At 40.6% G+C, this 20,733-nt stretch overlaps 1 protein-coding gene across 1 annotated transcript; it reads right to left on the bottom strand.

Annotated features, from left to right (window-relative positions):
- Positions 1 to 1,283: 1,283 nt before the first annotated feature.
- On the bottom strand, positions 1,284 to 19,083 carry LOC124131786 (zinc finger FYVE domain-containing protein 1-like). The gene is made up of 11 exons (XM_046495252.2): positions 18,301 to 19,083; positions 14,225 to 14,738; positions 13,434 to 13,639; positions 12,429 to 12,526; positions 10,886 to 11,000; positions 7,566 to 7,666; positions 6,726 to 6,840; positions 5,633 to 5,803; positions 4,400 to 4,562; positions 3,517 to 3,618; positions 1,284 to 2,612 (listed from the first exon to the last, which is right to left on the bottom strand). The coding sequence occupies exons 1-11, from the start codon at positions 18,973 to 18,975 to the stop codon at positions 2,380 to 2,382; spliced, it is 2,493 nt and encodes an 830-aa protein (XP_046351208.1). The 5' UTR covers positions 18,976 to 19,083; the 3' UTR covers positions 1,284 to 2,379.
- Between the last annotated feature and the right edge of the window lie 1,650 nt (positions 19,084 to 20,733).

The raw sequence follows: 20,733 nt of genomic DNA, 5'->3' as shown, positions 1-20,733 counted from the left end.
ATCTTCACAGGTCCACGGAGTAGGGAAACGATGACATGCATCAACCAAATCAGCCAGCCTGACCACCCAATCGTGTTAGTCACCTCTTACAACAAGCATAGTCGCCTTTTACGGCTAGCATGGGTTGCTGCAGACCTATTCTACACCGGATCTTCTCGGGTCAAATGATTTGTGAGCGCCATGGCATCTACACCCAAGAAATGACATGACAAACAAAATATCCACAACATAATGCTGCATTATTTTTTCACATTCGGATTGCCTTGATTATATTTTGTTTGAGACACAGAAATCAGATATGGCAATCTGAATGCTCTCTCACGAACCGAGAATATAAGAACCCTCAACTCTGATCTGACCTCTAGAGGTTTCCCAGATCTTGACGCAGAGAGGTACCATATCAGTGTAAAAGATCTGATGTTAATGCAATCAGAGTGTCAATTTAATGTGAGACAAGACCAAAGTAGCACAGGTTGTAGACATTAACCACTTTGGTGAAACCCACGGATTAAGTGCTGACAGACCAAAGATCATAATCAGTGAAAAAGTAGTATTCAAACCCATGACCAGCTGATCCTGGCAAAGCTAAGGCAGACAACTCAGCACAGTGGTGGGTCCATATGACTGGACCACCTGTATCTCTGTGGAAGTCAGCAATATCTGGCTGATAGATGAATGTTCCCTCTAACCCTTCTATCAGAACTCCAATACACATAGCTGTCCGACAATATGGTGTATATTCATGTGCAGAGCCATTAATGTCTCCTGAACACTACTGAAACCCTTAGTAATAATTCAATAAGATCATTGTGATTCATATCAGTGGTCCATTACCAGGTAAACAAGTTACTCAACCAATCTTTGCTTAATAATATCAGGTTGCAGTTTCCCAAGGCAAGGGAGTTAACTGACTATAAACGTCCAGTTTCCACCCTAACTAGGCTGGAATTATGGAGTTATATTTCGGCTGGACAAACAAGTCTATGCATCGTCCAATCAAAATCGTGTAATGAAATCAACATCCGGTTGTAAACTGCCGTGCAGATTTGGGGTGATTGGAGCATTTGCAATGCATGTGTACCGTCAACTTAGCTTCAACAGACATTTTTCAAATCTTTTCATGTTTTTAATCAAGGTGCTCATGTGAGCTGATGCATTTCACGAAGTAAGACCTGTTTTATTACAATATAGGTCTTGATTATCGATCAGATTGTCTTCACTGGGATCAGTCATTTCATTTGAAGCAAATACAAGAGACACCAGAGGTGGAATCTGATTGATCAGTAGGAGGGGACACAGAAGGGACATAACTTGTAATAGCCACTGGTGGCGCTACGATCAAGCCCAGAAATTCCAGCCTAGTTCAGCCTGAGAGTCAGATAACACCCTTGCCTCAGGAAGATGATCAGGTTGTGGCAATAACATTTAAAATTTGTAAGAATGGTTACACTGTACAGATTGTTGATAAAATCAAACATTATTCTTAAGTTACTCATCATTTCATTAAAGTACTTAAATACAATCACAAAATTTGGCACGGCACCTCCCCAGTGTTGACTGTTCATCTTCAAAGGACAAGGCTTGATGAGCGCTTTGTCAATTTACCATACTGAATACAATACCGTGTAAACTTGTTTAACAAACGTATTTAATTTTCAAAGTAATTAATCACAATTACAATTTCCTTACTATCATTACTTTTTAAAAGAATTATCTGTCCTCATCATCATGGAGCTGCTACGTAAGGAATTGCTCCTATACACAAATATGGATGGTATACGCTTAACATTAGAATTTTCAATCTCATTTAAATCAGATCTTAATACTGGCTACCACTACACAAAGATCTGAGGTCATATCATCTCAGGGCATGTCATAATGACCTTCCGCGAAATTTAACTGACCATAGGAAATGAAAAAGTCAACATTAGCCAGAAAGCAGTTTTCTCAAGATTTACTGTGCTAGTTTCAATCTGGCGACTTTCATTCCAAATGCTTTGAAAAAATTATATTCAAAATTTGAAAACTGAACAAAAGATAATTCTGGAATTCTGGAAAGGAATGGTGAACTCAAGATATTCCAAACGACTGATTCTGTATATATCAGTCATTTGTAATGCCTCGTGTTAACCTTTTCGAGGTTGCATGATTTAGAAAACACATTCCAACTGTCACTTTCCTTATCTGGTAAGCAACACTCTGATTGGTCGAATGAAAGGTTGTTCTGATGTGACTCGTAATGAGATGTCCGTAATAGGATATTTGTTTATTGGTAGCAAGAACTTAAACCTGATTTAAAAGATTGTAGAATTTTAAGTCTTTCACTCATGGATATAGCACCATGCTGTCACAAGCGTTACGAAATGGTGGTCAAAACCATCACAGCTTGTCCTTCTTCTTCTCACACTTGAGGCAGACTCGGACTGGATAGTCCCAGCCTCGGGAGGGAACGGGGAGTTTGGCTGGGGAACAGTTCCCACACACACCCTGTCCACACGCCCGACAGTGGTGCTTGGCCACCTTGTAGCTGAACTCAGTGGAACACACATAGCACTGGGATATCTCTTCATCCGGGATCCAGTACGCAGGCCGAGCAGAGTCCTTCAGCATGCCTGGCAGTAAAAAGTGAAAGAGTGAGTGGTGCGGTGAGGTGAAATGGTGAGGTCTGTCTGTCTGTCTGTCTGTCTGTTTGTCTGTCTGTCTGTCTGTTTGTCTGTCTATATGTCTGCTTGTGCAAGTCCGGACTTGATGCCGATTTTATAGTGCTAGCCCACTGAGATACCATGCCACAGTTTAACTTGAATACCCTACGCAGACATAGTATACTGGTTCTGAGCCAAGCTGTCCTTGTTTTAGACCCTTAACACCGAGCGTCAAGCAGAATAACAACAAGTACCATCTTTTAACATCTTTTGGTATGATGTGGCTAGGGATCTAACCCCCAGCTTCCGATCTCCATGCAGATGCTCTACCACTAGGCCACTGAGGCGGTCTCACGCCGATGGATATGGAGTTATCTATTTATAGTTTACTGTAGGGATACTAACATTCTCCATTGGAAAGAAAACATGGAGCAGTCATATGGTCTGTATATAACATAGAGGGTCAGGAGTTAGTTAGAGACAAATGAAAATCTAGAGGTGCTTGCCGTTTTCGCTTTTGAAATGAGCTGTGGACGGGATATTGCCAATGGGGTCAATACCAAGATTTCAGACTGTTTGATCGATTGTTATCCAACTAAGGTTCTTCCAAAGTAAGTCATCATGAAGAGGAATAGTGCCAAGGCATTGTTGCTCACAATGTACAATCAAAGATTTGTAGCAATTGGATTTTCTTCTGTGAAGATGGTATGATTTCAATGCAATATTCTTTATCTTTGGCAGCAATGAGATAAAATTGTCCTATGAATAGTTGATTAAAACATGAAAATGCTCCAGATGGTCCTCATGCCGTTTAAATTTGAAATCTCAACATTATCAGGCTGATCGTTCAATTCTCCACTAAATATGGCCTCACCTATAGGGTAGTCAATGGCTGAGGCTACAGCTCCTAGGGTAGAAGTGACAACTTCGCCAACTTTGCGAGCAGTCACGGGCGCCTCCCCTTCCTTGGCTTCACCTGGAACAGACAGCCACATCATGATATATTTGTTTGTTGTTACCTTAATATTATTCCAGGTAAATGATGGCAGTCTGTGTATAATCAAGTCTAGGACAGATAATCCAGTGATTGACATCATGAGAATCATTCTACACAATTGGGATATGATGACATCCATCAAGCAAGTCAGCAAGCCTGACCACCCAATCATATAAGTCACCCCTTACGACAACTAAGGGTTGCTGAAGGCCAATTCTAACTGGACCTTCACAGGGGGAGACAAGCATGGTTTGCTGAAGACCAGGGCCCCGTTCCCCAAAGCTAACTTAGCGTTAAGGTGATCATAAGTCCCATACTTTAACATAGGCTTACAATCATCGTAGAACTAATATCGTTTTGAGGAACGGGGCCCAGTTCTGAATGAGATCTTCATGGGATGCCATATCATGTACAATGATCATTGGATCCCAACAAGTACCATCTCTTAACATCTTTTGGTATGACGCGGCCAGGGACGCTGTCATTGTTACTATGAAGACATGAAATGGTTATGGATAATAACTTCTTTATTTTTTGTAACGGTGTTTCAGGGCCACTTCTTGCCACTTCATCAGATGTCTTCATGTTCTTCCAGCAATTACTAACTGCCTATAAACACATCAAAGGCTTGGTTATTGTGACAGACTGAGTGCCAAATAACTAATCTTGATCCTGTAAACTATACATGCTGCAAGTTTTGTATCATTTCCCAGAGTTGCTGGGAGGGGATGATGGCAACAGCTCCCACCTGTACCGTTACCTTGGAGACAGTCTTTACAGACACGGACTGGTTCCAGACCCCAGCCCCGTTCTGGCACTGGCCGCTTGTAGCTGGAGCAGGTGTCACAGAAGCCCTGGCCACACCCACGACAGTGGTGCTTCTGGTCATTGTGGGTGAACTCTTCTCCGCACTTAGCGCATGCCTGGGATGGAATTGGTAAATTGAAGGCAAAGTAAATATGGATTAGCCATTATGATAGAACAAGCGTACTGCATCTAAGACAAAGAAAAATTAGCTGCAATTCCATCTAATTGTTTGGTGTATGACAATTACTAGTACTAGTACGCTATTTCATTGTACCTACAACCATCTTCCCGAAGCAAGTGAGTTAACTGACTGTGAAAGTACAGTTTCCATTTCCGAAACTAGGCTGGAATTCCAGAGTTACATATTGGCTGGACTAATGAGTTAATGCATTGTCCACACAAAATCGTATAATAAACCAGATATCTGGTTCGTAAACAAAGCATGTGTACCGTCAACTGGGTGTCAATAGCTATTCTGCAAATCTTTTCATGTATTTTTTTTATTTAAGGTGCTCAAGTGATTTTTATTACAATATAGATCTAGATTAGCGATCAAATTGTCTTGACTGGGAGCTACCATTTTGTTTGAAGCAAATGCAGGTGATATGAAAAGATGGATTCTGATTGGTCAATAGGATGGACATGGAAGGGACATAACGCGTCATAGCCACTGGTGGCGCTACGATCGAGCTCAGAAATTCCAGCCTAGTTTACTAAGGGTGGAAACTGGACTTTCATAGTCAGTTAATGCCCTTGCCTCAGGAAGATGGCCTACAACACATGAATGAAGATAATATACCAACACTGATGTTTACCACAAATTAAAATGGACAATATATAAAAGCATATGCCATACCACATCAAATGTTCTGATTTGTATTGCATCATTTTCAAGTTTGGTTTAACGCTGCTTTTAACATTATTCCAGTAATTGTTGAAACATTCAGTTCTCTATAAATGAGAAGAATATCAACTTCACTAATTACAAGAATAAATAATTAATCAAATTTTCAGAATTGTATCCAATCAGTTTCAAAATTAAGCATATTAAAATGCTTGTGGGTACCATCCAATCCAAGAAGTTGTTCATCCATAGAACTTGTCTTACTTCATCACACCAACTTCAAAATGCCACTGAAAGAAGTTGCTAGGGCTTATATAGAAAAGATACAACTTGACTGATTACCAGGATCTTGGAGTTAGGGATCCAGTATGCCGGGGCTATTTGGTCAGCTGTCCACTCAGCGAGATACTTGGTGGGCTTGGCGCTCACACTGCCGATGGTGTCCGCCATGTAGTTGAGACTGTCCAGTACTTTCCTAGCTGCATTGTGGGTACCATCCAATCCAAGGTTGCTCTATGTCACACAGAGGAAAAGAGAGGAATTGCAGGAGTGAGTGAGGAGGAAGAATGGTCTTAAATTGCTTTCAGCAATAGTCCTCACATATTGTGGTGGTGGACACAGAAAAGAGCTCCATGCATTGCAGCCTGGTATGATGAGCAAACACCTTAACCACTAGCCTGCCCATCACCATTATTATTCCAGGTAAATGACAGCAGTGTCTGGACCAAACAATCCAGTGACTGACATCGTGAGCATCGATCCACTCAATTGGGATACGATGACATGCATCAACCAAGTCAGTGAGCCTTACCACCCGATCCCGTTAGTCACCTCTTACGACAAGCATAGTCGCCCAACCAAATACCCACATTAGAAAACATAAAACAGATCCCATGAATAGAATATGTGTAAAAAAAAATAAATTCCCTAGACCTGCGCAGAGGCCAATAATTGGCCCAAAGTCTGCAGCAAATATCATCAAAAATTCCCAAATTGGAATAAGAAATTTCCCAATTCATGTAACATAACTAAAAACTAATAATTTTTAACCTTTTAATGCTTAGTTTTATATCATTGCAATGAATTCAAACTCAAAAACAAATTTCAATATCACTCTGAATTTAAAAACTGCAAGAAATCCAAATTTTGAACAAACAATTATTTTTTCCAAAGTCTGCCAAGCGCACTTCCTTTAGAATCCTAGATAAATCCCTGAAGAAATGAAACAGTCCCCATCAATAGTCTAAAACAAAAAAGCTTGAGTTTGAGGAAATAGTATATGAAATGAAAAAAAGAGCTGCAAAGCGATCATTAGTTAAATTTGCTCAAAGTGGTTTGATTGGATTGTTATGTTAAAATATGACTACTGACAAGTTCTGAGTATCACAACTTCCTAAGGAAATATGTAGATGGTAACATCAGCAGTCTCACTCACCTCAGGCCAGATGTGTGCCACCTCAGCCAGGACAATGGCCTCCACGTCCTGGTTCCCGTACCAATACTGTCGACTCCGGTAGATGATCCCACAGTTAGGGCACTCCAATACATAACTACACAACAAGCAAAAGTACATATAGCATGCGCTTCCAAACAAACAATGGCTTCCAAGATTCGTAAATGGCTTAGTACTCATAGTTCCTTTTGTATCAACAAGGAGGCAATGAGATGAACTGTAAACATGATTTATTTATGCCGATATTCATTATTTGTATTTGCCGTATTTGTCATTAGAAATTAATAAATGGGAATAAAAAACAGTGCCATGACACTGTAGCTCACCTGGATATATAGTCAATAGTATACAAAAAACATTGCTGTCAGCATTGATAGTTAAATATTTTCCACATAAATACTGAATACTATACTACTAACACTAAAGTCAAATGAATAAAATATGTCATCATAAGAAATGTGTATGCCAAAGATCAGCTTCTTCAGTCTGATAATTTCAGAGAATTGTACAAGAATATATGCATTTTGAGACAGTTGAAAAACATGGTAAATACAAGGTCTAAAAAATGTTTAAAATGCAAAGACACTGAACTTATGACTGGAATTCCCTGCAAAATGAATACCAAATTTCATAACATTTTGAACAAAAAAAACTCAGTAATGGCTACAAATAGGTTTTTTTTTAATACAGCTGCTATGGTAAATATTTTTAAAGCGTGTACTTCTTACTAACATCCGACGAGTGGGAGTTATTTGTTGTAGAATAGAACACTGCAGGGAGAATCAAGCATGAGGGGTGCATTAACTATCAGTAGGAGCTTACCCTGACCAGATGTATCTCCCCAAACCAACCCACGTGTTGTCTCCTGAGGATGAGGTTTTGGGCACAACCACCTTCCGTTGTCCTTTAGCATGCATACATTTCTGTAAACATGGTAAATAGATGATTATATTTATTTCAAAACTTGGCACAAATGCAAGTATGGCAAGTATGAAGAAACTCAGCTTAAATCATATAAAATGGGTATGGTCTACCAGGATACATCTTCCGGGCAAGGGAGTTAACTGACTGTAAAAGTGCAGTTTCCACCCTTGCAAAAATAGGCTGAAATGTCCTTGCGTGATCGTAGCGCCACCTGCTATTACCGGTTGTGTCCCTTCTATGATCCCCCTACTGACCATTCAGATTCCATTTACGATGCATCATATCACTTGAGAGCCTTCATGAAAAACATGAAAAGATTTGGAATATATGTGTCGACAAAAAACTGACAGTACACATGCTCTGCAAATCCTGCAATCAAACAAATTTGGCACGGCAGTTGACATATTGTTACAGGATTTTGATTGGGCTATGCATAGTGCAGCCAAAATATAACTCCATAACTCCAGCCATTTCGGCAAGGGTGAAAACTGGACTTTTAAAGTCAGTTAACTCCCTTGCCTGAGGAAGATGACCTGGATAGTATACAGATGTAGCAAATATAGCTGTTATTTTCATTCAGAGACTTTCTACTGATTTTCTAAAGACAACTTTCCAACAATCTCATTAAAATCAGATCTTAGTTCTCGCTATCGCTAAAGAAAGATCTGAGGACATACCATTACGGGTCACGTCAGAGAGCTCAAGCAAAGATAGTGTGTGACAGCAATATTCCAGCTATATCACTGCAGCCTATAAACAAATAAATGTTGGCCAGGCACTCCATTGAAGAAGAGTCACAATCAATGCCTGTCCCTAATCTTATGAGAGGACAGAGGGGACCTATTTACAATGACAGCTCACACATCATAGCCACCCAATCCACATTAGTTGGCTTTAACACAAGCATGAGATACTGAGATACTGGGGACACTGCCTACCAGGGCACGATGACAGCTCACACATCATAACCTCCCAATCCACATCAGCTGGCTTTACCACAAGCATGAGATACTGAGATACTGGGGACACTGCCTACCAGGGCACGATAACAGCTCACACATCATAACCACCCAATCCACATTAGTTGGCTTTAACACAAGCATGAGATACTGAGATACTGGGGACACTGCCTACCAGGGCACGATGACAGCTCACACATTGCAACCTCCCAATCCACATTAGTTGGCTTTAACACAAGCATGAGACACTGAGATACTGGGGACACTGCCTACCAGGGCACGATGACAGCTCACACATTGCAACCTCCCAATCCACATTAGCTGGCTTTAACACAAGCATGAGATACTGAGATACTGGGGAAACTGCCTACCAGGGCACGATGACAGCTCACACATTGCAACCTCCCAATCCACATTAGCTGGCTTTAACACAAGCGTGAGATACTGAGATACTGGGGACACTGCCTACCAGGGCACGATGACAGCTCACACATCATAGCCACCCAATCCACATATGTTGGCTTTACCACAAGCATGAGATACTGAGATACTGGGGACACTGCCTACCAGTGCACGATGACAGCTCACACATTGCAACCTCCCAATCCACATTAGCTGGCTTTAACACAAGCGTGAGATACTGAGATACTGGGGACACTGCCTACCAGGGCACGATGACAGCTCACACATCATAGCCACCCAATCCACATATGTTGGCTTTACCACAAGCATGAGATACTGAGATACTGGGGACACTGCCTACCAGGGCACGATAACAGCTCACACATCATAACCACCCAATCCACATTAGTTGGCTTTAACACAAGCATGAGATACTGAGATACTGGGGACACTGCCTACCGGGGCACGATGACAGCTCACACATTGCAACCTCCCAATCCACATTAGTTGGCTTTAACACAAGCATGAGACACTGAGATACTGGGGACACTGCCTACCAGGGCACGATGACAGCTCACACATTGCAACCTCCCAATCCACATTAGCTGGCTTTAACACAAGCATGAGATACTGAGATACTGGGGACACTGCCTACCAGGGCACGATGACAGCTCACACATTGCAACCTCCCAATCCACATTAGCTGGCTTTAACACAAGCATGAGATACTGAGATACTGCCTACCAGGGCACAATGACAGCTCACACATCATAACCTCCCAATCCACATAAGCTGGCTTTAACACAAGCATGAGATACTGAGATACTGGGGACACTGCCTACCAGGGCACGATGACAGCTCACACATTGCAACCTCCCAATCCACATTAGCTGGCTTTAACACAAGCATGAGATACTGAAATACTGGGGACACTGCCTACCAGGGCACGATGACAGCTCACACATTGCAACCTCCCAATCCACATTAGCTGGCTTTAACACAAGCATGAGATACTGAGATACTGGGGACACTACCTACCAGGGCACGATGACAGCTCACACATCATAACCACCCAATCCACATTAGCTGGCTTTAACACAAGCATGAGATACTGAGATACTGGGGACACTGCCTACCAGGGCACGATGACAGCTCACACATTGCAACCTCCCAATCCACATTAGCTGGCTTTAACACAAGCATGAGATACTGAGATACTGCCTACCAGGGCACGATGACAGCTCACACATCATAACCACCCAATCCACATTAGCTGGCTTTAACACAAGCATGAGATACTGAGATACTGGGGAAACTGCCTACCAGGGCACGATGACAGCTCACACATCATAACCACCCAATCCACATTAGCTGGCTTTAACACAAGCATGAGATACTGAGATACTGGGGACACTGCCTACCAGTGCACGATGACAGCTCACACATTGCAACCTCCCAATCCACATTAGCTGGTGTTAAGACAAGCATCAGCTACTGGGACTTGCCCCCAAATCCCCACCTCGTAATCCGCCGCCGTGGTCTAGCAGTAGAGCGTCCGCCCCCAGAGCGGAAGGTCCGGGGTTCGATCCCCAGCCGTGTCATACCAAAAGCACTCAGCATTAAGGGGCTAAAACAAGGATAATGTGTCTGGGTGGGGATTCATGTTCAACTGAGGAATGGTATCTCAGTGGGCTAGGACTATAAATCGGCATCAGTCCGGTCTAGTACAAGCAGCCACACACACATGTGCATGCACGTCGCTATATAAGTGTAACAATCTTGAACATGACATTAAACCCCATTCTACCTCTCACCTCACCTACCAGAGTTCAGACAAGTATGACATAGCCTGCTCACCTTGCACAGGTAGATCTTGTTGCCATACTGATGCTGATACTGACAGTGTTTGTTCTCCTCTGTCTGATGCTGGAACTCATCCACATCATGGTTCATGCTCCGCATACAGCGAGACCTGGAACAGGCAGTATTACTAGCTCAGGTTGGTTGGTTTGTTGTTTAACGCCGCACTCAGCAATATTCCAGCTATATGACGGCGGTCTGTAAATAATCGAGTTTGGACCAGACAATCCAGTGATTAATATCATGAGCATCGATCCACGCAATTGGGATCGATGACATGCATCAACCAAGTCTGTGAGCCTGACCACCCGATCCCGTTAGTCGCCTTTTACGACAAGCAGAGTCACCTTTTATGGCAAGCATGGGTAGCTGAAGACCTATTCTACCCCGGAATCTTCAAGGGTCTCCACAACTTATGAAGCTGACACATCAAGGATCCTACGACCTGCTACTCTCCTAATGAGTGAGTGAGTGAGTTTGGTTTTACGCCGCTTTTAGCAATATTCCAGCAATATCACTGCGGGGGACACCAGAAATGGGCTTCACACATTGTACCCATGTCGGGATTCGAGCCCAGGTCTTCGGCGTGATGAGCGAAGGCTTTAACCACTAGGCTACCCGACCGCCCCGCTTCTCTCCTAAAGGGCATCAAGCAGGGTTGGCTTTATGTTCAACTACAAATGAGGGACCTTTGGATACTGATACCACGACTGAGTCCATGAATGCTGGAAACATTAGGGCCTTGTCATATATTATGAGTGTGACAGTGGAATTGGTCTTAGGTCTGTATATTTTGCTGAAGCATGACGACATGTAACACTTTTTATATGCCCCTCCACACCCTATAATACATTACCAGGCCCTAATCATGCTAATAAATTATAAACATTTTTGATTGTCATTTTTTCATGACTAACACCTCCCCCCTCCCCATATCACATGTGAGGTGTCACATATTGGAACAAGTGAGTGAGTGAGTGAGTGAGTGAGTGAGTGAGTGAGTGAGTGAGTGAGTGAGTGAGTGAGTGAGTGAGTGAGTGAGTGAGTATAGTTTTATGCCGCTTTTAGCAATATTCCAGCAATATCACAGTGGGGTACACCAGAGAAGGGCTTCACACATTGTACCCATGTCAGGAATCGAACCCGGGTCGTCGGCATGACGAGCTAACGCTTTAACCACTAGGCTACCCGACCGCCCCTATATTGGTACAAAAGGACACATGTATCATATTAATAATATCTTGTTTCTTGGGTATGAAAATGAATAGTAAGATCTCTGAAGGATCTCAAACCTGCCCAAGTTTACAGAATACAAGTTGAAATAGCTCAGAAGCCTTCCTTGAAAATGATGCAACACAGCATCCATGACAAAAGGAGATTCGTCATATAGATATTATACACATTATAAGATAATAAACTCAAAACTGGCTACAATATCATTATTCGAATTTAGATGCATGGGTCGACATGCATGATATTTATCATGAGTATATCTGTGCTTCGGCTTGTAACATCTTGGACACACATTGTACATACTCACCCACAGGCCTTGCACTTAGCAGTGCAGGTAAAATACTGGTCCGGGAATGTATTGGGCACTGGCTTATCAATGTCGCCACTGAATTTCTCATTAAGACACTGAAAAGGAAATATTATTAACATGAGTGAGTGAGTATGGTTTTACGCCGCTTTTAGCAATATTCCAGCAATATCACGGCGGAGGACACCGGAAATCGGCTTCACACATTGTACCCATGTCGGGAATCGAACCCGGGTCTTCAGCATGACGAGCGAACGCTTTAACCACTAGGCTACCCGACCGCCCCTATTAACATGATGAATAAACATAATTCCAGGACACCACTAACAGAAAGTATACGAGTTAAAGCTGTGCTAATTCAGATGATAGGCTGAAAGAAAGATTTCTGAATGTCAAATGAAGTTACAAAATTACAAAACCTAAACATGTGAAAGCACTTTGAGATAAGATATTTTCCTAAAGTACTTTAATCTAACCATGCTCAGAAAAACAAAAAATGATTTCTTTGTCAAGAAAAGTCATTTAATTGTGAGTTAGCTATGGATAGATCCTTTTCCATCACTGTGTATTGAGGCATCACTTCATTGTATTTCATTTGAAACGTTACCATGGTTACTGGTATGTTTGATTTTTATCATGTTTTATTACATCTGTTTTCTGTTTCCTGTTTCCTGTTTCCTATCCTTATCTTATTTCCCAATCATAATTTAGTCTCACGTGGGTAAAATCCGAATAAATAAAAGAGTGAGTGAGTGAGTAAGTGAGTGAGTACGGTTTTACGCCGCTTTTAGCAATATTCCAGCAATATCACGGCGGGGGAGACCAGAAATTGGCTAATAAATAAAAGAAAGTGTGGCCTCAGCAACAAACATCCAGGGCCCCGTTCCACAAAGCGATCTTAGCGCTAAGTCGATCGTAACTCCCATTCTTTAACACTGACTTACGACAATCATAGCGCTAAGAACGCTTTGTGAAACGGGGCCCAGCACACAAGATGACTCCCACCTTAAGACTTTGGAAGACCACAGCAGGCCTCCTAGCTGTCCTCACAGTATTGTTGGCTAGCAGGTCCTTTACTGCTTTCTGTAGAGGTTTGAAGTCTGTTGGAGGATTCATAGTCCTTGTGCCCACATAGTGCAGGCTGCTGAAAGCATCTATTGTGCACTCGGACTTCTTGAACTTTCCTCGTATCAAGTCTTCTGGTGTTATTCCTGTCATAAACAGCAATACTGACTTACCATGTTTATCATGAAAATATAAATATATTAAAATATTTTATCATTCATGATAATCATCATGATAAAAAGTTTATGAATAATATTTTGAGTGTGTGTATGCATGCATGTGCAAAATGGACAACATTTAAAAACTCTTCAATCATCATGTCTGTCATAACAGGAATGTCCATGGTCAAGGAAACACAGAAGTGTGACAGTACAGTTGTCCTAGCCCAGGATATATCAGCCATTAGCTCTTGAAAATAGACCAATGGTAGATTACAATAGGATAACACAGCGATAGAAACTAACATTTTTAGTTCACTAGTCCTTATAATCATGATAATGATATCACCCTAAAAAATGGCAAATTTCTACTAGTCCTTATGATACCCTAACTATTGGGCAGTTTGGCAAGGACTATAGAACAAGTGCTAATTTCCAATGCTGTAATAATTGTTATGTTCCATATGGTGCATATTTGTAAGTGGATGTGTGTGATTTTTACAGTTTCCCATCAAGACATGCATCTGTGTAAATGGCTGACAGCAGCAGCAGCAGCTACTGCTACTATCTCACCTTCCTTCCCTCCTCTAAGCTGCAGGACGTCGGTGTGTAAAGTCTCATGGAATATTATCACAGCTGGCCCAATGTTGGAGACGGACAGGTTGTAACGTTGTGTTGCTGCCCGCAGTTCAGCTGAAAAGTGCTTCAAGTAAGCCTTTGATGCATCACTAAGGAAGTTCAACATATCTACATGCAGCCTCTCAGCCCGAGTGCGATATATCACAATGTCCGAGATGGCAAGAATCTTCAAGAGCAGTCTGGTCCTCTGATTCTGGTTGCTGGTCACCCCCAGCAAGCCCTCGGTGTCAATCACAAGCGTGTTGTTGACGGGGTCGTGAGCTGCCCACACACCCACAGTACATGACTCTTGTTCCGGTGATGTCTGGAAAACCTCCTTACCACCAAAAAAGGTATGATTGAGAGTATAGGATTTCCCATCCCCTGTGTTACCAAAGATGGAAATAATCTTCACCATTGCATCTTTGTTGCAGCTCAGCTTCTCCATAAATTCTTCTTCGGAAGTCACCTGCGAATAAAGGATGAGAAAAATTGTTCACCATGTTTACATTTTTCATATGTTTTTATATCAATTTCTTGTACTGATCTAACTTATATTGTTTGTTTGTTTGTTATATAACGCAACATTCAGCAGTATCACAGCATTATGATGGCGGTCTGTAAAAAATCGAGTCTGGACCAGACAATCCAGTGATTGATGTCATGAGAATCGAACACAAAATTGGGATACAACTACATGCAACAACCATGTCAGCAAGCCTGTCCACCTGATCCTGTCAGTCACCTCTAACAACAAGCATAGTCGCCTTTTAAGACAAGCAAGGGTTGCTGAAGACCTATTCTTACCTGGATCTTCACTGGGCATAACTGATATGGAATAACATACTTTGCCACTAGCATTACACAGTTTTAGTTTTGACAGTTTTTTGCTTAGCTTGTAACTATGTAAGGGTGCACGGTATTACCAGTAAATTGAGGTGCATGCTCCTTGACCTATGATACAAAATATGTTGTTACGTGTAGGATAAAATCAAAGGCTTTTTATGAGATTTAAAACCCTCGTCCTCGGGATAAAATCTTGGAAACAGGTCTCAAATCTCTTAAACCCTTCTGACTTGTTTTATTCTACACATAACAACACAATTTGTGTCATAGGTCAGGTAGCATTATCTTTCAACGATAAGTATCACAATATCATTTTTTTAATGCTTGGTATATCAGGTGATTTCAAAAAGCAATTATTTTCATGTGTATAATTTAGCAGGGCCTGGAGTCATCCCACAGATGACATCCTTACCTTGTCAGCTTGCTGACGGGGTTAACCTCTTTGGTCATGTGGACAAGACGTCCGACTTCTGATCAGAAGGTCCGTGGTTCGAATCCCATCATGGGACTCGGAAATTTAATGGCCGCTATTGTCCACGCCTTGTCCACATGACCAAAGAGGTTAACCCCGTCAGCAAGCTGACAAGGTAAGGATGTCATCTGTCCACGCCCTGCTACAATAATGTTGTACACTTGCATATAAAGTGCGATGCAGATTTGGATTGGGGATCTATTAGGAAATCACTATGACAGTATGAAACAGCCTGTAGCTCTGAGTAGCGAATTGTCAATACTAAAATCATACACAGGGAGCAGCACATGGGGGATGGTTACCGCTGCTAATAGGTCTACATCAGTACACATGGTACATGTGCCATTTGACATAACGTTTACCTGCACTCAATACTTTGAACATGTAGGAGTACTGTACTTTCAGTTATGCAGACTACGAGCATGATGAGTAAATGAGCGTTTTACAACAGAAGTGATTCACCGGAGATTCGTACCCACTGAAAATGGCTATCCTACCTAAAATTCCTGTCCAATTCATACTTAATTTAGAGAATTCATATGTTATTTGGATGACCCGTACACGAAGCTAGATGATGCCTACACAAATTTCGCTGACCCAAATTTAATAAACCCCATACAATCATTTATACATTTCAAACATTCATTTCATATTTCACTGACTATGGTGATTAGGATAATAACCTTTACCTGTCATTGCTTCAAATAAGAATAGAAAAGAACAGTGTTTAATATCATTTAAATATTGTACCATGTACACTTGCATATAAAATGTGATGCAGATTTGGATCGGGGATCTATTAAGCAAACACTATGACAGTATGAAACAGCCTGTAGCTCTGAGTAGCGAAAAGTCAATACTAAAATCATACATAGGAAGCAGCACATGGGGATGGTTACCGCTGCTAATCGGTCAACATCAGTACATGTGCCATTTGACAAAACGTTTACCTGCACTCAATACTTTGAACATGTGGGAGGGGTGCAGGCTAAAACGGTACCTCAGCAAAACGTCACCGATTTCTCTGGCGTAAATGTCACCGCATTTGGCGAAAACGGCTACTATGTGTCGGGCGAAAACGGAACCTCTATTTTGAATAACGATAAAACGATTTTTGTAGTAATATATATGGTTTATTTACATGGTATTTGATGTATAGAGTACATCTGAAGCCGTAATGTGAATTTCCGATAGGTTTGGTACTCTCATTTCTTCAGCATCTTCTGACATCAAAGTTACCGATCACCTCTTCAATGACGGGAGCTACGCATTTCACACAGCGGAAAGGGAAGTCAGTACGGCAAATTTCTCTATAACGGGGGCCACAGAAAGTCCGGTTCCACATACACGATGGGTCCACTGGTCACAGTTATCACATGATACAGCATGTTGTTGTCTTCTGACATTCTTCTCGCATGCAACACATGGAAAGGCTATTGTGAATAATTGTGATCTGACAGCACCATGTTAGGCCTCTCAAATACAGTTTCAGCTTAAATTGAGTAAAGGTACTTAAAACTTCAAAGCGTATAGTGAATAAAAGTCGGTGAGTAAATTGGAGTAGGGGGCTAATTTCTTATTTGTTTTATTTCACAATTATTTGTGTTTGTAAGAGACGACATGAGTTTAATTTCTATTATCTTTCGTCAAAGCATGTTATGTTTTCACAATAGGTTGAGTTGCGTATAAGCTAAGTTTGATTAAAGTTGGAGTAGAGGCTAATTTCTAATGTAAACTTGTTTTAACATCTCACAATTATTGGCCTTTGCAAGTTACAATGTAAGTTTAATATCATTTATTTGACCAAGGTAAAAAAAACAATAAGGTGCCATTTTCACTCAAGTCGAGGTGCCGTTTTCGCCAATCGGTGACGTTTTTGCCCTGTGATGTTTTGCTGAGGTGCCGTTTTCGCTATAACCCTGTGGGAGTACTGTACTTTCAGTTATGCAGACTATGAGCATGATGAGTAAATGAGCGTTTTACAACAGAAGTGATTCACCGGAGATTCGTACCCACTGAAAATGGCTATCCTACCTAAAATTCCTGTCCAATTCATACTTGATTTCGATAATTCATATGTTATTTGGATGACCTGTACACAAAGCTAGATGATGCCTACACAAATTTCGCTGACCCAAATTTAATAAACCCCATACAATCATTTATACATTTCAAACATTCATTTCATATTTCACTGACTATGGTGATTGGGATAATAACCTTTACCTGTCATTGCTTCAAATAAGAATAGAAAAGAACAGTTTTCAAAGTCATTTAAATATTGTACCAATACGCCTTTTTTTTTTGGTACAAGTCATCCAGTTCATTAGGCATAGCTAGGCACAAGTTATCCAACATTTGTGTACGAGTCTGTCACAATATACAAGGTAGGGATTGTCCAGTTCTCCATTAAACATAAGCAAACACAGGCACGATACCAATCATGCACATGCGGATACTTTTGGTGATACACTGAATAACAAAACTACTGGAATACGAAATGACACAAAACCGCATAACATATCATTTTGTATCCTTACATCATTGTACATGAACATAGTCATGATAGACACGATAGTCATACAGAACCTTGATGTGTCATGATACATCAATGTATGGGTGAATCGTCCCACATCTTACTTGTCTAAGAGAAAGAAAACTTGTAAGAATTGAACATGATGAAATAAATAGCAAAAAGGTATCAAGCAATCACCTGCAGTTCTTCCTGGTCATTTGCCAATTCAAAACTTTGACATTCGGTATATCTGCCATCATCCATAAGAAAAGCATCCATTTCTCTTGCCATTAGATTCACTTCATTTGTGTCTTGGCAGATATCTGGAATGCTCCCACCTGAACTAGGGTGGCTGTGGTCAGAATGAAAACTAGCAAAGGACATGTTTTCTTCCAAGCTAATATCTTGTGGACATGAAACGTAAGTCAAAGAATCGTCATTATCTGACACTGGTGATAGTGGCTTCACCGTGTCTTGTAACGCGCGTAGCTGTCTCCGATGGTACTCATTCACTGATATCTTCTTGTGAGTCTTCCTTCTTCCTTGGGCATGCGATTTGTCAAAACAATCAAGACAAAGCCTGTGTTTACAGTCCTCGCACCAGACGTCAGCGTAATTCCTGTTGACACATGCCGTCCCTGATGCCGTACCCTGACAGAGTTTATCCGGGGAAGGTCGTTCAAGACGTCGCCTGTTGTGAAATTCGAACTTTATTCCTGAATGAACGCTCTTTTCACACTTATCGCACTGAGCAGTTTTGCACTCTGAACATGTAAACACTGCCTCCGCGTTTACCACAACACAGCTCAGTTTTTCCTCACAAAGGCGAATGGAGGATTTTGTTCTGCTGGTTCGCTTGGCCGTGGGACGCATTGTTCAAATAAAGTAAACTGGTACAATCGTCAACTGTTTTGATAAAGATCATTGTCATAAACTTCGGTCATAATAAACTATGACCAAGGGAATCTCCCATTTCGACCATTTCCGTATGGTTGAATGTGAAACATGCAGTATAAAAGTTTAACGAAAACGGAATGTGTGTAATTCCTTTCTGCTGAAGTTCAGGCATGTGACATCACGTTGAATCAAAAGCACAAAACACAACTGAAACTCATTCCTCTGTTTTATATGAAGAAAACAAACCATTCAGCACAAGCACAATATCGGAATCTCGGATCTCTCATTCCCGTTATAGGTTAACCCGCAGAACGCCATGGAGTCACATGTATAGGATGGATAAGATTGAGATGGTCAAGTATTGGAATTGTTTTAAGTTCTAATTATTGATAATATAGGTGATTAATGTTGCTACTGTTTATACTATTACTAAAGGTAGAGTGAAATAACGAATTCAATGAAAATGATACAACGATATTGTGTTTAATACCACAAGAGGTCAGAAATTAAACTCAAATAATTGCATATACATTTCATCTAAAAAATGTGTTCATGTATCCATCGATCCTGAGTATAATAAAAAAATATATAAACTCTAAAATGAAATATGAAAGCTTGGACATCGAGTTCATGTCAGCATCGCAAAAACTTGATTAAACATATCTAGCAAAACAAAACATAAGTTGAATAAACATTTAATAGTGCCCGATGTTTTGTTACACAAAACCTATACTCAAAACCATATGTGAAATACATTACCCTTGTTGGCTACGTATTATTAAGTTTTCACCAAAATAAATGTGCATACAAAAAATGCTAGACCTACGGTACCGAATTTGTGAACATGGCCCGCATCGCGAATTAAATTCAGTTTATTTTATAACACGGTCCTATTAATAAATCCTGTCGTGAGAAAATGTAGGTCTTTATTTGTTTTTAATTATTTGAAGATATACGACTACTGTACACCTGACATAATTTTGATGATGACTCAATACAACAATATACTATTTATTTGACATTATCAACATAGTAATAATTCTTCTACGTCTGATAATATCTATAAAATTTAAAAATGTCGAAACTATATTTCACAGCGAATATATGAACAGCGAAACGTTTATATCTATAAGTGAAAAAAGGATTAAAGTCAATCTTATCAAAATCAGTGTTTTGGCCTTTCTTACGCAGAGAGGTATCGTATCGGAATAAAATAATTTATTTTAATGGGATTAGGATTAAATATGAATTTCAACCCTTTTGTTTTTTCTTTCAACGCGATGTCTCAATGCAGATGCTTGTATAGTCTGTCATACAGACCCTGAAACAAATATTTCAAATACAGCCCTTACAAGTCTATAATATTTGGCAAGTCTAGGTTACTGCACTATCAGTATCTGATAATGATGTAATTCTCTGGTCTCCTTCTTATTATATTTTATAATTATAATTTAACAACTCTTTTCTGTAAACTATGTTAATCTCAGAGACTATGTGTTGGTCTAATGCTTGTACATGTATAAAGCTTAACAAAAATAGTATAATTCCCACCGAAAATGTCGTATTTCAAGAAAGAACAAACTTCTTTCAGTTCATGTCAAGCCTGTTTTCATTGATATAATATAAACTAAAAGCTATATGCCGATGAGTTTACAAAAATAAGCCACTCCAATGTATATTTTTCTTGCACGAGCATCCCCGTGGCGAAAATTTGCCAATAAGTCGGATTTAGTC

This window comes from Haliotis rufescens, unplaced genomic scaffold, assembly GCF_023055435.1.
Source record: "Haliotis rufescens isolate VD_foot unplaced genomic scaffold, xgHalRufe1.0.p SCAF_3, whole genome shotgun sequence".
In the NCBI taxonomy this organism is placed as follows: domain Eukaryota; kingdom Metazoa; phylum Mollusca; class Gastropoda; order Lepetellida; family Haliotidae; genus Haliotis; species Haliotis rufescens.
This window is presented reverse-complemented; position numbering and strand designations above follow the sequence as displayed.

Excerpts from the sequence above, each read along its gene's own strand:
- LOC124131786 (XM_046495252.2), bottom strand. The coding sequence starts at position 18,975 with ATGCGTCCCACGGCCAAGCGAACCAGCAGAACAAAATCCTCCATTCGC. Across the intron at positions 7,667-10,885 it reads ACAAGATCTACCTGTGCAAG|AAATGTATGCATGCTAAAGG; the intron begins GTGAGCAGGCTA and ends CCATGTTTACAG. Across the intron at positions 6,841-7,565 it reads GGGAGATACATCTGGTCAGG|TTATGTATTGGAGTGCCCTA; the intron begins GTAAGCTCCTAC and ends CTTGTTGTGTAG.